Raw genomic sequence first — 16,626 nt, 5'->3', positions numbered from 1 at the left:
GATGCGGAATGGTTGCAATTACTGAATCCTTTGGGAGAGCTTGGAATACATGTATAAATCATTTTTTCCCATCTCTAGTTAAATAAATTCAGGAAATATGTTAAATCAAACGCTTCTTCATTTTCGAAGCAGTTCGCCAGTTAAGAGGGAAATTTACAGCAAAAGGAGACGGCCTATAGATGGCAGTATTACAATGCGCAGCTCTTTTATGAAAAGAAAGCCGAAGAAGACCACCAGCAAAGCCACACAGCTAACCTGATCATGTTATTGATCATTCTGTTAGTGTAGATGGGGACAGGAACGCTTTTTCACAAGCCAGTTTGATCCTAAACGGGATTATAAAGATGGCAGGTGACGAGGAGAGGGAGGTGGTTCGAGTCAAAGTAAAGGTATGTCGGCCAGTTAACGCCAATATTTCTGTGTAAATATGTTTTTTGGACATTGTTAAAAGTTGTCATATATGTATTGTGGGGCTATCTTTAAATTGAACTTGACCATTCCAATTACATGTCAGAGACAAAGGTCGTGTCTGCAAAATCATTCTTGATTTTTAACGATCACCATTGTTGTTGAAATCGCCCAGTAATTTATTTATTTGTGTTATTTTGATAGATCATTTTATACCTTCATATGCTTGACAAGTTCTGTTCAGTATAAGAAAACATACGGAAAGAATTAACTACCTACTTTAGCACAACGTCAAGATGTCCAGAATGACGTCATCTAGAACGTTCAATTCGTGTGCACGCGCGTCGTGCATCTCTTTGCAAATGGAAATGAAGAAGCAGCAGCAGTATTATGGTCATTACTATAAAGGCATTTGTCAGCTTTCGATTTAAGTCTAAATTTCTTTCGTTCTGGACACGCACTAAACAACATTAGCCAGACTCTTCTATTATTATCTCTACAAAATATGCGCCAGTCTGTTTTTTTTTTCTCATTAACGTCATCATAAGAGAAAGTTATTTTCCCAGTGCATACTTATAACTCGGCCCTTTAACAAAAACACTAATTGGCATTACAGACTAATGTTGTCCATCAAGACATATATTGTTAGTGTTTATTGCAAACGAATCTTTACAAAAACACATTGTCTGCTTGTGTAAAGTGAAGTTATAAGTGAAGTGGCCTCTGTGCAATATGGAGTACATTATTTATCTCTTCATCAAAAATAAAATTTAAAGTGGCGCAAACCTTGATGTTTTAAAAGGGCAACAATTACTTTTCAGACGACCTTAGTTATTTTAGTAATGTATTGCAGAACGGATAATCAATTGTGTATATCAATTGTGGTTGATTGGTTTTCGATTCGTGATGTAATGTACTATATTGCATTTCAGAAATGTGATGGAGCACTTCCTGTGGAGTTTCGCTCCTTTGCCGTTGATCCTCAAATTACATCACTGGAGGTGTTGCAACATATTCTAATTAAAGCTTTTGATTTGAATGGGTAAGTCTGGTCACCATGGCTTGAAAAAAAAAATACTAAGTAAATGGCTTTGCTGTGTGGTAACATTTTGTTTGCGGTTTTTACACTAGGAGGCGAAATTTTGAGATCAGTTACATGTCTAGAGGTGTAAGCATTGCAGAGATGTACCTGTCTTTGATGTCTGATGGGGATTTGGATGTTGCATTTGCCAGTGCAGCCAAACCATATCTACAACTGAAGATGGATGTCAAACCTTCAGAAGATAGTAAGAACACTAATAACAGCCCGCCACGTCACAGGCAAATTACAGAACCTATAGTAAAAACTAGGGATGTTCGAGTATTTAGACCTGTCCTTATAATTATGTTTTGTCTTATTTTGTTTTTGCTTTTCATCAAGAGTTGAGTACTTGTTGTCCACTGCTATTGTAGGGTCATGGTTGCTAATGTATAGTCATGGCTGCTAATATAAAGATACGTGTCAGAAAAGTACTAGGAACAGCGGTGCCACAAAAGATACATTTAAAGTTCAAACTACAAACTATGGGATTTCCCTGTCAATGTATCACCCTAGAATACACATGAGATTTTTGTTACCATTGAACATTTTTGTCCACATACTTTTAAAGGATAAAAATGTGTGAGGATTTCCAGCAATGAGCAATGATCAGATGTTTTTGTAGTATTCTTGCTGATGTTGTGCTTCCACTGTCCTGTAACTGCAACAGCTGTGCGGATGACAAATTCTGAGCTTGCTCTGTATGTGTTATGTTCATCTTCTAAAGCTTTTCACACATCTGCCCTATAAAATGAAAGTCAATGTCTTTCCAAAAACAATACTCTGTGGTAATCTTTCGTGAAGTTATAAAGACAAATGTGAAGTCTTTAAGGTCATTGCTTCTTATGCATTTACAATGTATCATTCTTGGTTCACTTTGAGGTCCTGTGATGGAGGACTGGGACATTATCAGCCCCAAAGATGTGATTGGCTCTGAGCAGCTTTTTGCAGAGAGGACGAAGTCTTTGGCATCTGCAGCACTTCCTTTCACTCAATCTTTAATGTCCCAGGTACACTTTCAACTTACGCCATCCTGCTAGATAACTTTTGCTTGTCTCTTTACTTACGCGGTCGTTACGTTTGTATTTAGGTTGGCCGAACGCTGACACGAGTTCAGCAAGCTTTCAGCTGGTCTTATGGGGAGGAGATCAAACCTTTCAAGCCCCCTCTGAGTGACGCTGAGTTTCACAGTTATCTTAACAGTCAAGGACAATTGACACGACCAGAGGAACTGAGGCTGCGGATCTACCACGGTGGTGTTGAACCTTCACTGCGCAAGGTGCGTGTCACTAATTTAGCTCCAGCCATATTTAGACCCTTTAGCCTAGCACATAAACAAGTTTGGAAAAAATGTAGGGTAATTGACACAGTTTCTTAGCATTCTGAATCAGTGATTGAATGTGATTTTTTTCAATAGTGGTGTGTTGATGTTTGTAGAGATGTGACGTGATTGGAATAAAAACAGTCGCAAGGAGGAGTAAAGCTACCTGGTAGCAACTGCCACTTCAAAATAAAAGAATCCTATGGGTATACAGTATCATAGACGTCCATGTATTATTTGGCATGTTTGTTTTAAAGGTTACCTTCACAGCACACAGTTTTCGTGTGAAATAATGTTTGTTTGCTCTTCCTTGGTAGTATGCATCTGGCGTAGTTGCTCAAGCGGCTTAGTTTGTGCTTTTTTTGTTTTTTTTTTTCTAAATAAAAAATAGATTTTATATTGGTTCTGAATCGTATTAAATAGAATCTTGATTCTGATGTGAATGGATTTATTTGGGGCGGCGGCACACCACTTGTACTCCTTTGTTCCTTTTGAAAGACATTTCCTTGCGCTGTTTTCAGGTTGTTTGGCGTTACCTCCTTAACGTCTATCCAGATGGGCTGAGTGGACAGGAACGAATGGACTACATGAAGCGAAAGACGAGAGAATATGACCAGCTGAAGAAAGAATGGACGGCCCATGTCAGTCACGAGGATTTAGAATTCATCAGGGGGAATGTACTCAAAGACGTTTTAAGGACAGACCGTGCCCATCCCTACTACGCAGGCTCAGAGGACAGTCCACATTTGACTGCTCTCACAGATTTGCTTACTACCTTCGCCATCACACATCCACAGGTATTTGGAGCATCTCATGGTTTTATACTGAATGTGCCCCTTTCAAATTTGTCAGGTTTATTCTAACAAAATTATTCTAACAAAATTCTATAAACAAGACAGAAGGTATTTAGTGGTCAGTTTTTTGTTTCACATACACATTGTAGGATTTTTTTCTGTTGCTTATTTGAGCAGGGACAATGTTTCCTCAAAGATTAAATTAAAATTAAGACCTTATAATGCAAGTGTCTGTAGGAGCAGCCTTCCAGATGACAAAAACATGTCAAGGGACTCAAGATTTCATAGCTCTAGCTTGGAGAAATATGCTGTATTCTTCAAAACTTGTTTGCAAAATCTGACAGGCTCAATTTCTTCTTGTTTCGGGGAAAATTAATGAATGAATTACAACAATCTAATGAGCAAAAAAACAAAACAAAAAAAACTGTTGGGATTTCTCATTTGAAATTAAAATGGTTGATCAGGATTGCATGACACTTGTTCGGACAAGCCAATTTTTTTCCGAGTTAATTTAGAGAAGTTTAGATTTGAATAAAATGAATGGAATAGGATAGAATACCTTTATGGCCATTGTATAGGTATACAGCGAAAATGGGGATTTGAAGAGCTTCGAGGCGCTGCTCCTTTGCGCGTCGCCATCCATCCTATGGCTCTACAAACCTAGAATATTTTAAAATACAACTAAATTGTCAAAAATAAAAATGTGCATTCTGAACTTCTTATATTGCTTGTTTTTCAGATATCCTACTGTCAAGGAATGAGCGATATCGCATCCCCTATACTCGCCGTGATGGATAACGAAGCACATGCTTTCATTTGCTTTTGCGGTATTATGAAACGCTTAGAGGGGAATTTCCGGCCTGACGGACAACTCATGTCTATTAAATTCCAGCATCTAAAATTGCTTCTGCAATACTCCGATTATGAATTCTACTCTTATCTGGTTTCCCGTGGAGCCGATGACCTTTTCTTTTGTTACCGCTGGTTACTTCTGGAGCTCAAGCGAGAGTTTGCCTTTGATGATGCGCTAAGGATGCTTGAAGTCACTTGGAGCTCCCTGCCCCCAGACCCTCCTGAAACTGAAGTAGAGCTCCTTGGGCCACCGCTACACACTGATAAAACGCCTTTCGCGGGCAGAGACACTCCCACTGACAGTTGCCACGGAGGGGACTGGGAAATAAAAGAGAAGCAACGGAGACAACATATGCTTCGACCGTCAAGAGACGAACCTGAATGCGGAAGGAATGCGGTCACAGAAGGCCATCAGAAAGTTGGACCCGGAAGTGATAGAGATACGTTTCAAGCGATAGTGGGTAAGGCGGGTTTTGTCTCTCCTGCCGATGAGAGTTTTGGCGAGTTTAAATACTATAGCGCTCAAAATGGAGAGGGTGCTGATATGAAGGACACCAAGAAGCGACAGGCTTCGACTGATGCACAGTCAATATCACACATCCCAGTCCGTCAGTCCACCACTGACAGCGAGGAGGACCTTGGCGAAAGAACGCCGCTTATAAAATGTTACAACAATGGCTTTTCACCGGGATCGTCACCTCCGCGACCGCCGGTCTGTAACAAAGACGCTGCGTCTCGTTCTTCTTCAGCCTTACCCTCCAGTTGGTCAGTTGCTACTCCTGACTCTGCCCCACAAACTACATTTGGTTTTGCAACCAGTGGAAGAGAGGCCTTATCACGAACTGTCCCAAAAGTAATCACATCTTCTGCACATTTGCTCAGGAGTACGGGCTTGCACTTGACAAACCCAACTGTAAAAACATGCTCGACGGCTCATGCCCATACTCAAAGTCGATCTTTTCTCTCCTCGCCAATTTTGCCTTTTGGAAGGGGTCCTTCTCAGGCTGGCTCCAGATCATCCTCCACCAACCTTCCTTCTCCTAACAAGTCCTCCACCACCACGACTAACATGGACAGTTCTCTCAAAGTGGAGAGCAGCGTCAAACCATGTTCTCTTCCACCTCCCCAAGAGTTTGGAAAAGGCAATCCCTTCATGCTTTTTTTGTGCTTGTCCATCTTGCTGGAACACCGGGACCACATCATCAAAAACAGCCTGGATTACAATGAGCTCGCCATGCACTTTGACCGCCTAGTGCGGCGACACAACCTGGGCAGGATCCTGCAACGAGCCAAGGCCTTATTTGCAGACTACTTGCAGAGTGAAGTGTGGGACTCTGAGGAGGGGGACGAGGTTAGCTCAGACTCGCCAATGTCAGCCACTGCTACCCAGTACTCCCCACCTTTAACCATCTCTGCCCGTCCCATTTATAGCCCCCTATCATCTCCTCAGTCTTCATCTCGGAACTCAACCTACAACCTGACAACAACCGTTCCTTCACCAACAGTTCAAGTCTCCCTTTCACACATGTCATGATTTGCGCGAGTTTCTCTGATTTCTCATCCTCACTAACCTCTCAGCAATGTGGCCCACCGGTGGTGTGGACTATTTTAGGCAGCCTCCCATGTTGAATTGTTCAATTAAGGATCTGTATACTTGATTAGATACAATATATGAATGATTCCAGCACTGGTAATAACATTAATTGTGTTGCCACTGCTAAGATGTATGGAAAAAAAAAAAAACTGGATAGAACTCTGCCTGCATCTTTTAAAGTTGATAATTGATACTTTTCAGCAGCGTTAATAATCTGCTTCACCGTCAGACTGTCAGTTCATTTTTAAACTACTGGTAAGTCCTCCTGTGATTTATTTTTTCTACATTTAGTCAGTTGACATTGTTTTCCAAAGTGCTCATGCATATGAATGTGCTTACAAAACGGTGTCCATTGGTTCCTGTTTTCTCTGTGAGCTAAACAAAATTGAGTGGGTCCATGTCAACAATTTTTAAACGGATATATCATGATTACGTTTCCATTCTAAGTTCACAATGACTGTAGAATCATGCATTTTCATGTAAAATCCTGGTGCGAGAGACTAATGAAACTGATCTCGTTTAGCTGAATTTGAATACTGTTCTTAGCAGTCCCACTGAATTATGATACATTGCAGTCACACTATGAATAATTGATATTCTGTGGTCCAGCGATTATTTCAATTGATCAAACAATTTTGCACTGTTTTTACCGGCTAGTTGAATTGAACAAAACAACCACTTTCATGTCTTATATTTAGTGTCACATTTTGGCAGCTGCCGCGGCTGCTAAAGAGTTGCAGCTCTACAGTCAACATTTATGCTGTTGCTTCTGTGAGCTTTATAGTTTGAAGCGTAATAGCATTTGATGCTGCGTTAGAGAAGTGCCTCATTCTTGGTTGTCGGAAACCTTCAAGTGTATTTTTATCTGTGCTAAAATTATCTCTTGCCATCTTGTACAAACTGCTGCCCTTGTAGTTGATTTGCTTAAACAACACATTCAGTGTTTCAGCAGCATTTCAATTAACTGGTTCCGGGAACAACTAAACCAGACAACGTCTTTGCGAAATGCTGTTTAGGCTCGGTTGAAGAGGTGTGACTTGAAACTGAATTTACAATCTCCTGAACTACTTAAGAAAATGCAGTTTGCTTTATTGTAGGCAATGTTATTTTATTCCGTATTAGTCAACTTTTTACATGCATCTGTATAATATTGCTTGCTTTTGTCATCAGGGTATGAACTTTTTGATTAAGTCAAGCTGTGTTATTAGGTTTCATACACACAAAATGGAAACGTCCGTTACTTCTTCATCGTTGCCTCTAATCCCATTGATTATCTGATGGTAACCCCCACCCTCCGCCCCATTTATTATTAGTTTTGGAACGTTGAGTGCATGACACTGTACGCTAAAACTACGGGCTTCAGTGATACACTTTTAAACCGAACTGCATTTGAAATGAAAATATGTACACAATTTTAAGGCTTAAGGAACCTTTTCACAAAAACCAGTGAGCTAATTGAATTATTGCATATTTCAGAAGTGTTCTTTCTTTGCAACTTTTTGTTTTATTTTGAGAGGCCTTCTGTTGTCTCATTTGATTTTTTTATGTCATTATTATTATGCTAATATTTGCTCTTGCCTTCTGCCCCGTATGATTCTCATATCTAATATTTTAAAGAACCCCTCCTTAACTGGTCTGTGAGCCAGCTACTTGTGCATTTGTAAAAAAAAAAAAAAAAGGAATAATGATAATTATACTACAGAATTGCAAAGATGTTATGCTTTTTAATTATACATACATATGATTGTATAATGGGCACAAATAAATACTCTGCAACCCGTGGTGAAAATGTTTTACGTTACTACACAGTTCAATAAAAAGTTTATACATTGCTATCGTAATTGTTATTTCTAAAAGATGTACACTGTTCCTTTGTTGAATTTTGTAAGTGCATCCTAAGCCTATAGACCTGAAATCCTTGACCAGATTCTTCACTTAGGTTTACTGAAAGTAGTCCTATTGCTGGCTGTGAGTCAGTGTGGTTAGCGTCATGGACACCCCCCTGTCATGTGTATGTCCAGGGATTTTGTGGTGATGTTTCCATGTTTATGCACTTGCGAGATTTTTTCCAGGCTTATGCTATAGACCTCGTTACGGAAATGCCTGAATCAATCAGACGTATGCTGTAGCCCTCGCTAGGGAAATAATCAATTTTTTTCTTTTCCCCAGGTTTTTTCTGTAGCCCTTGCTAGGGAAATGGCTGAATCCATCCATCCATCCATCCATCCATCATAGGTTTTTGTTGTAATATAGTACAGTAGTTCACTTTGATTTTATGCTTTATTATGTCATCAATTTACCCAAAATATAATACATTTAAAACAACTATATGTACACAGAACCTGTTTATTTAAAAGTATTATCTACTTCATGAGACTAGTAATTAAATACATACAAATGAACACATTTTTGATGGGACTTGATCACAATTACCTGGGGGAAAAAAACGGGAGCCACAATAAGCGTTTGTCTCCAGAAGACGGCAGTAATGTGACATAAATGACGGTGAACAGCCAAAGAAGTGCATCTCGAGGAAGTCGGGAGTTGGTGTTTCCCGTTCCGGGGCAACTGTTTTTCACAAACAAGGCAAAAATGTTAGGGCGACTGTCACGGCTTGGACCGGTTTTCCCACAGTTAAGTTCCCGTGTACCGGTTCGGTGCGTGTCTCAGTCGAAGCCGAGCGGCGCTGCCGGTGCGACGTCCGTGACCGAGCTGCAGCAGGCTGCACCAAGTGGCAGCCATGGTGAGGTCAGCCGCTTTGTCAAGGTGAGTTCTGGATTAAGCACGCTTTTAATAAAACGGATCCCCATTCGAGCATACTGGAACCAACATAATGACGATGTTTGTAACGCCTATGTCGTTTTTTGTTGTTATGACTGACGCGAATCAGGAGTACACAATCGTTTCACGTGAATGTGATGACACGTTCTGTCTGGGCAGAGAACTGTAAACCTATACACACTGACAGTGTATATATGTATGTATGTATATGTGTGTGTGTATATATATATCTATATATATATATGTGTATATATATATATATATATATATATATATATATATATATATATATATATATATATATATATATATATATATAGAGAGAGAGAGAGAATGTTAAATGCAAACTGTTCCTTATTGCTTGAGAGCATTTCTGCTTATTCAAAGACCCATTTATTAGTATATTTGTTGCATTGGTCAAACTATAAGTTTGGGGGTCGACATACGACAACATAAGAATGAAAATGGCATCACTTTTGCTTAGAGCTCAGTTAATGACCAATCCTGGCTGGTTTCTGAGTTGGGTCAAGTGACGGTCCCAAGCTGAGCCATGAGTGCTGGTTACCTGCGCAATTGTGATGTCATTTTCAGTCGACAGCAATGGCCAAAACAATGGCCATCTCCGAGATGGTTACAACCTGTGGATTTGGAAAATTCCACACATTCACATGCTACAAACACGATACTATTCAAAGTATATTTTTAGTCAAGTAGGGCTGCATTGAACATATTGTTAAAAAGAAGTTTTACTAGATGTTCCCTTTAAAATGTATTTTTCAATATGTGTGTATTGAACATGTGGTGAGTGGTTAGTTAAAAGCGTAAAACTGCAGATCTGCAACTTCATTCCTGCCTCAATACTTTAACCTATAATGTATTAGCAGGATTAAACAACCATGGAATCAGATTTTGAGGACATAAACAAATTGTAAACTTGACTGGTTAGCACATCGACCTCACTGTTCAGAGGTTCCGGGTTCAATTCCAGCTTGCGCTGGCCTTCCTGTGTGGAGTTCGCATGTTATCTCCACACTCGGGTGGGTCTCTTCCCACATTCCAAAAACATGCGTGGTAGGTAAATTGGACACTCCAAATTGCTCTTACTGTAATTGTAAGTGTCAATGGTTGTTTGTCTCTCTGTGCCCTGTGATTGGCTGGCAACCAGTCTTGGGTCTCCCCCACCTAATGCTCGAAGAGAGCTGGGACAAGCACCAGCAAGCCATTGACCCGAGTGAGGATAAGGGGGCCATGAAGATGGATGGCGACCCTAGTGAGGATAAGCGGCTAATGGAGGATGGGTGGACGGATAGGATGGAAGTCACGTATTTGATTCTTAGGATTCAAACTTTTATTTTCACTGCACAATGTTGCCAACTTGACAAATTGCCATTTTGTATTCACTTTGGGGTTTATTGTACTTGACAGTCATGCAAAATGGAGCCTGCCACTGAGTACATGTTGAGTATTCTCTGCATTGTGTTTTTTGTAGAATCCAGATTACCATGGTTTTTCGAGTGACCCCGTGGTTGATGAATGGAATATGAGAGTGGGATTCTTCTTTGGCATCTCTGTGTGTCTTGTCATTGGAGGGACCTTCATTCACTACTTACCAGACCGAGGGTACGTTGCTTTTGAATTTTTCAGGCACGATCATGTTTACTCCTATGTAAGATCACAGATCCCCAACTGGTTTCTTTCCACTGGTTTCGTCTCCAATTTCTCTGTGTTTGTATTCCAGGATGCGCCAGTGGGCCAGAAGGGAAGCTGAACGTGTTATCTTGCTGAGAGAAAAGGAGGGCTTGCCTCTGATAGATGAAAACTACTACGACCCCAGCACAATTATTCTGCCAAGTGCTGGAGAGGAGTAACGTGTACAACCGCACACTTGATGTCTTTGAGGAATATTGTATTTCACTAAAATAAAATGTAAGATTGATTATTTTTTGATTATTTTCGTTGTGTGGACAATGACTTGGTTACTGTGAAGGGAATCATATATTAGGTTGTTATCATTATGTTCTTAGTTCATTGTTACCCATTTATGCAATCCTAGTTCATCTTGACCCTGTCCTTAGATAGAACTGTTGACGCACGAAAGTGTGAGCCGGGACCTTGGCCCAGCTGCCGGTGGCGCCCGGCTGGCTCTTTTGTTGTGTCTTGTAATCTGCTATGCTTCTATTCAATAAAAGCCGGGGGGAACGGCTGGGCAAGTGGAAAACTGGCGTTGGAAGACCCACGAGTTACATTTGCTCAAGCCTTTTTTCCCTACGCCGGCGTAGAAAAGTCAATCTTGGCTGGTCTGAGTTACTCTTTTTGCTGTTTAAGCAGCTAGGCTTGTCCTAGTCTTCTTTTCTGAGATTTCTCTGACATTCTAACTTGGTCCTTCGAGCCGGATGGTTAAGAAGCCTTCTCTTCGGTGGACGATCGACGACAGCTGAACCAATCGGTATACCGTCGGAATCCGTTAGATTCTGGAAGCCCTCCTTTCCACGAGGCCAGACGTCGGACACCGCTCACCGGAGGAACGCAAACACCATCCAACGAACCAGAGTGACTCGACCAGCGGAGAGATTGCAAGAACAAAAGGTCAGTCTGACGAGTCTGAATTGTCCACCGGATGTTAAACGGGCGGTCCATCGGACCTTAAACGGGCGGTCCATCGGACCTTAAACGTGCGGTCCATCGGACCTTAAAAGTGCGGTCCATCGGACCTTAAACGGGCGGTCCATCGGACCTTAAACGTGCGGTCCATCGGACCTTAAACGGGCGGTCCATCGGACCTTAAACGTGCGGTCCATCGGACCTTAAACGACCGTCTTGACGGGTTCAGTCTGACGAGACTGGCTGGTCCATTGGACCTTAAACGTATAGTCAATTGGACTTTAAACAAACGGCCTGACTTAAAAAAGAGAAAGTTTAACATCCGGTGCACAGTTGCTGATCATTTTTGTGATGTATGAGTGTGGAATGAATGTGGAGTGGTTGTCCTGAGTGACGGGAAATCTAAAACTGGTGAAACGGTCGTGAGTATAAACACCTGGGGATATCCGCCTTTCGAGGTAGAAGCTCGGTATCCGACACGACACCAGGCACGTAGCATTTCTCCCGTGACAAAGGAAACATAGTTAATCATGAGAAAAAAAAAAAAGAAATAAGTCCTCCGAGGCCGCAACTCGGCCCAAGGAGGCAAAATGGGAAAAGGAATGTTGTTGTTTTGTGGATGAATCGAAGGAAAAAGTACGTCGGGCAGAGATAGATAGCAGAGAAAGTACTAAGTATGTGGAAAAATGGAAAATCCAATATGGTTTTTCAGGAGACGTGGATGATTGTGGTGGATTGGAGAAAGTGTTGCGGAAGTTGTCATTGAAGGACAGGGAAAGGATTGAAAACAGTGATGGTTAACGGTGGTTTAAATGCAAGGCTTTAGTTGATAGAGCCAAACCGAAACGACCATGGAAGGTGGCTGAGAAAAAAAGGAAAGCAGATGATGATTTGACCGAAGCCACTAACCTGTCGGCAACTAACACAGCCAGACAGTAAACCCAAATTAACGGTGGAAAACAGACACCAACAATTCGTACCTTAGTTTACCACCATATTCTTAAACCCAGACTCCTGAGGTTTTCAGAGGCGGAGTTGACAACCAGGCAAGACCGTGGCCACGGCAGTAAGACCCTTTTCGGGACTGGGTCTCAGCTCCACATCTGAGTACTGAGGGTTGACATGAAGCCAAAGGAGTGAAGCCATTTGAAATGGTGTGTGCAAAAAGTGTGTCTTGTACGTGCTTAATAAAGTCCGCATATACGTTGTAAACTGCATGTTGTGTGATGTGGATCTGCGTGTGTATCTGTCAGTTTGCTGGTGTGTAACTATTGGTGTGTTACATGTTTGTATGTTAGATTGTTAAAAATAAACAATGATATTTGTTGAAATTTGGCTAAAATACATTGTTAGATCGGGCTTGATCTAGTCTGCATGGTTAAAAGTCAAAATGACAAATTTGAGATGGTTTCAAACCTGAGGTTTGTGGGCAGAAACTGGTCCATTCACAGGGTTAATTCTCAGCACACAGGTGAAATGAGAAAAATGGAAAAATATATTATGGGATCAGTTGAGACTAAATTAAGAATTAGGATGTTTCCAAATGCTAGATTAACTGGCAATGAATAATTAGTGGTTGAAACACAAATAAAATACACAAAGTTGTTGTGTTGTATGTGAGGCTATGCCAGGGGTGGATAGCCAGATGACGTTGAATTATAAATGTTGTGTTTTCATAGCTTAATAACATGTAGGCATGTTGTCGTATGATAGCCAGCTTGGGAGACTGGGGTATGAAAATGAGAAGTGATTGTGAGTGTAAGTTTGTGAAGCTTGCTCTGTTGAAATTTTCACACAGTTTGCTGCATGTGTTGCTGTTATTGTTGTTGTCATAGTTGTGGGAATTGTCGTTTTTGCTAAAGTTGATTTTGTTGTTGTTGCTGTTGTTGTTCTTCAAAGTGGAAAATATTTGTAACTGGCAAATTGATAGAGACCACTGAATTTGTTAGAACAAAGCTGAAGAAAAATTTCAAATAGCAAAATCGATAAAAGAGAAAAAGTTGAATCTGGAAATAGCAGCAGCCACTAAATGACCTGTAGAAAAAATAAAACAGCCAAGTAGACACCAAACAAAGCTGCTTGCGAGAATTGCAGATAACAGGACAAACAGAGGCGCGGAGAGCAGGGGTGGCAATCAGAGGCCTCTGCCTCCCTTTTTGACCGTGACTGCGACCTTTTTTTCGTAATTTATCCTCCACTTTCTGAAAACAGGAATGCGACCCTTCTCTACCAACCACACCTGTATAGAAAATTGCATAGACACGTGATAGGGAGTTGTATTTCATGATCCAAGTAGCAAACCCTGCATGTTAAGACAAAAGGAGGCAGAAAGGACAGAATTATTTTTGTATACTGGCCCTGCAAAATACAAGTACGCAAAAGCGGAAGAAAGCCTGGCACCTTACAAAATATGAATTTAAAAGGTAGAAGATTGATGCCTTATATGTAATAATTGTTTGAAGAGATTAGCATGATAGGATCAGGTCTTACAGTAAAATAGATTCAACTGTGCAAAAGGAGGATGAACCAGTCGATATGTTAATTGTTTGATATAGTATAGTTTGCAAGAGTTTTCTAAAAACAAATCGCATTATGGTAGATAATGGATAAACAGGCTGAACATATTGACAGCAGCTGAGAAAATGCAAGGCTAAATGGAACTATACGACAAACAAAAATGTAGATGTGAGTGACCTCCAACACTCAGAGATTAGATAAATCGACTATTCAGCTGAGAGTGGAGTAGAAGAAGAAAAGTAGAAGAATGTAGGGGAGAAAACAGACATTCTGGTGTGATGGAGAAGTGGAAGTGTGTTGTGTTGGAAACAGGAATTGTGGTAGCGGAAAAGAAGGATGTAAGAGAGAGTTGAAAGACAAAATTGAATGCATAAGGATGTTGGCGTTGTGGCAAGAAAGATTTTGGGCAAGTGGAAACAAATGGAAGAAGGTTGGCAGAACTAATGAGATAAGGATGGCAGAATTGTTACTGACAGACAAAAGGAGGCCATTGCGAAAGCCCAAAAACTCAGACCAAAAGACAAATGATGTCATTTTTGAGGCTGATGAATTATTGTAGCATATGGATTCCAAAATTTGTTTTGAATTGACTAGGCCACTGCTTGATATCAGTTATGAAAAAAGCTGACGAGGCATTTGACAGTATGAAATTGGAATTGGTTTAATTCATCCGTATTGACACTACCGGATTACAGCAAACCATTTGAGCAAAGAGTGACCGCTAAACAGGGATTCATGACTTCAGTTTTGTTGCAGAAGCATGACGGGAAACTGAGGCCAGTCAAATTTTACTCTGAGGAATTGGATGCAGTTGCTGGGCTGACCCCTGAAGGCGTTCAGGTGGTGCTGGCCGCAGCATTGGCTGGGGAGGCTTCAGTGGAGGTTGTGTTGTTTCACTCCCTCACGTTGAGGGTTCCCTATGTATTTGTTTTGTTGCTGGAAACCCCCCACCCCAAAAAATGACACTCTTATCGCCTGCATGACATTTATATTGCACCGCGGTTCTTGTATCACAGGGACACATTATAATTGTTAAATGTGGAGCATCAAACCCAGCGACACCTTTGCCCACGCCTGTAGACGGCACCCCACACGACTGTGGAAGCCACGCCCAAATTCCCACCGAACCAAGACCTGACCTGAATGACAACCCTCTCCCGACTGGAGAAGTTGTTTTTTTTTGACGGTTCAGCTAGCAAAGGGGAAGACGGCCGCAAAAGGGTGGGATATGTAGTAAATTTTGTTTTAAGGAACATTAAAATCGACATGTTCATTGCAAGCAGATGAATTGGCCGCGCTAATCAAAGCGTGTGAAATTTTTGAAAGCAAAGATGTTACAATATGGACAGACAGCGAGTATGGCATGTGTTTTATCAACTTTGGGCTAACCGCGGCTTCCAAACCACAACAAGAAAAGAAATGACCAAATTATAGCAGGAAACCGATTAGGCAAACGAAGCAGCCAAAGAAACAGTCATAGGTGTGCCCACAGTTGCCAAAGCACAAGACAACCGCTTGATATCAAGGAAAACATCAGCTCCTAAACTGTAGCAGAAAAAATGGCTAAATAAAGGAGCATAACAAGATGTTGAAGAAAAAAGTAGATTGGCGGTTAGAAAACCATGGTTACTAAAATTCTGATTTGAATGAGCAGCAAAGTTGACACATGAGCTTTGCCATGTGTCAACAGGGGGGAATATGCATGATCAGTTGCATATGGGTTCACTTTTTATACTCAAAATGTTTGTGTTTTTTGTAAATGTTGTGATATCTGTTTTTGCAATAATGCGCAAGTTTATTTGTGACCACATAGAGGCAAATTTCCAGATTTCATATGATATATATGGATGACATTGAATCAAATAAGGCATTAGGAAAGCAATATTGTTTCGTCATATTAGATGCATTCTTAAAGTGGGTTGATTTCTTCCCAACAGCGCATTGTGATGCAAAAACAGTTGTCAAAGCATTGTGTGATCGAATCATACTGACATTTGGCAGTCTGAGAGTAATTAGAAGTGACAATTGATTGCATTTTGTGAAAAAAGCTGTTACTAAAGTTGGAGAACTGTTGAATATCAGAAGGGCTTGTTGAAAGAACAAATGGGACAGTCAAGGCCATACGCATAAAAACAATGCAAGTGATAAAGAGACAGCGACCAGATTGCATTCTTATTGTGGCCACAGAAATGAGATTTGTTCCGCTGAAGGAAAAACTTTATCACCATTTGAAATAGTATATGGAGGACCATACGGACTAGCAGACTTAACCCATGACCAGCCACCTAGAGGATGTTCTTTTCCAGTTCACATGAAAAGACTGTTTGGCACAAGGGAGATGCATAAGCACAATGACTGGCCAGTGTGTTCTATCCCACAGAAAACCCGGGTCCAGATCGGAGACCAGGTGTTCCTCAAGGTGCTGACGACCTCGTTGGGACAGTGAACGCTGGGATGGCCCGTTCCAGATGATTGCAGCGACACCAACTGCAGTGAAAGTTGAAGGACGCGACGGGTGGATCCACCAGTCGCAGTGCAAGATCCTTCGACCCCCTGTTGATGGGCCTAGCGACGCCAGTCCCTCGAAGTGAGGATCAGCACCCCCAAGTGCACGGACGGTGCACCAACGAAAGACCACAGTGGAAGAAAGGGTTTTTGTGGTAAACACACCCCTCTCAGG

General features: G+C 41.2%; 2 protein-coding genes across 2 annotated transcripts; both read left to right on the top strand.

The window, feature by feature from the left end:
- The first annotated feature begins 233 nt into the window (after positions 1-233).
- On the top strand, positions 234-7,879 carry tbc1d25 (TBC1 domain family, member 25). The gene is made up of 7 exons (XM_088409275.1): positions 234-389; positions 1,341-1,450; positions 1,540-1,694; positions 2,369-2,496; positions 2,577-2,765; positions 3,329-3,604; positions 4,341-7,879. Exons 1-7 carry the CDS (start codon positions 345-347, stop codon positions 5,985-5,987), a joined length of 2,550 nt encoding a protein of 849 aa, XP_088265401.1. The 5' UTR covers positions 234-344; the 3' UTR covers positions 5,988-7,879.
- Positions 7,880-8,568: 689 nt separating this feature from the next.
- ndufb11 (NADH:ubiquinone oxidoreductase subunit B11) lies at positions 8,569-11,116 on the top strand. Its single transcript, XM_088407845.1, has 3 exons — positions 8,569-8,813; positions 10,318-10,448; positions 10,567-11,116. Exons 1-3 carry the CDS (start codon positions 8,640-8,642, stop codon positions 10,694-10,696), a joined length of 435 nt encoding a protein of 144 aa, XP_088263971.1. The 5' UTR covers positions 8,569-8,639; the 3' UTR covers positions 10,697-11,116.
- The last annotated feature ends 5,510 nt before the right edge of the window (positions 11,117-16,626 follow it).

Source organism: Hippichthys cyanospilos, chromosome 2 (assembly GCF_059441005.1).
Source record: "Hippichthys cyanospilos isolate Australia breed blue-spotted pipefish chromosome 2, RoL_Hcya_1.0, whole genome shotgun sequence".
NCBI lineage: Eukaryota > Metazoa > Chordata > Actinopteri > Syngnathiformes > Syngnathidae > Hippichthys > Hippichthys cyanospilos.
This window is presented reverse-complemented; position numbering and strand designations above follow the sequence as displayed.

Excerpts from the sequence above, each read along its gene's own strand:
- tbc1d25 (XM_088409275.1), top strand. The coding sequence starts at position 345 with ATGGCAGGTGACGAGGAGAGGGAGGTGGTTCGAGTCAAAGTAAAG. Across the intron at positions 1,695-2,368 it reads TGTCAAACCTTCAGAAGATA|GTCCTGTGATGGAGGACTGG; the intron begins GTAAGAACACTA and ends GTTCACTTTGAG. Across the intron at positions 2,766-3,328 it reads TTGAACCTTCACTGCGCAAG|GTTGTTTGGCGTTACCTCCT; the intron begins GTGCGTGTCACT and ends CGCTGTTTTCAG.
- ndufb11 (XM_088407845.1), top strand. The coding sequence starts at position 8,640 with ATGTTAGGGCGACTGTCACGGCTTGGACCGGTTTTCCCACAGTTAAGT. Across the intron at positions 8,814-10,317 it reads AGGTCAGCCGCTTTGTCAAG|AATCCAGATTACCATGGTTT; the intron begins GTGAGTTCTGGA and ends TGTTTTTTGTAG. Across the intron at positions 10,449-10,566 it reads CACTACTTACCAGACCGAGG|GATGCGCCAGTGGGCCAGAA; the intron begins GTACGTTGCTTT and ends TTTGTATTCCAG.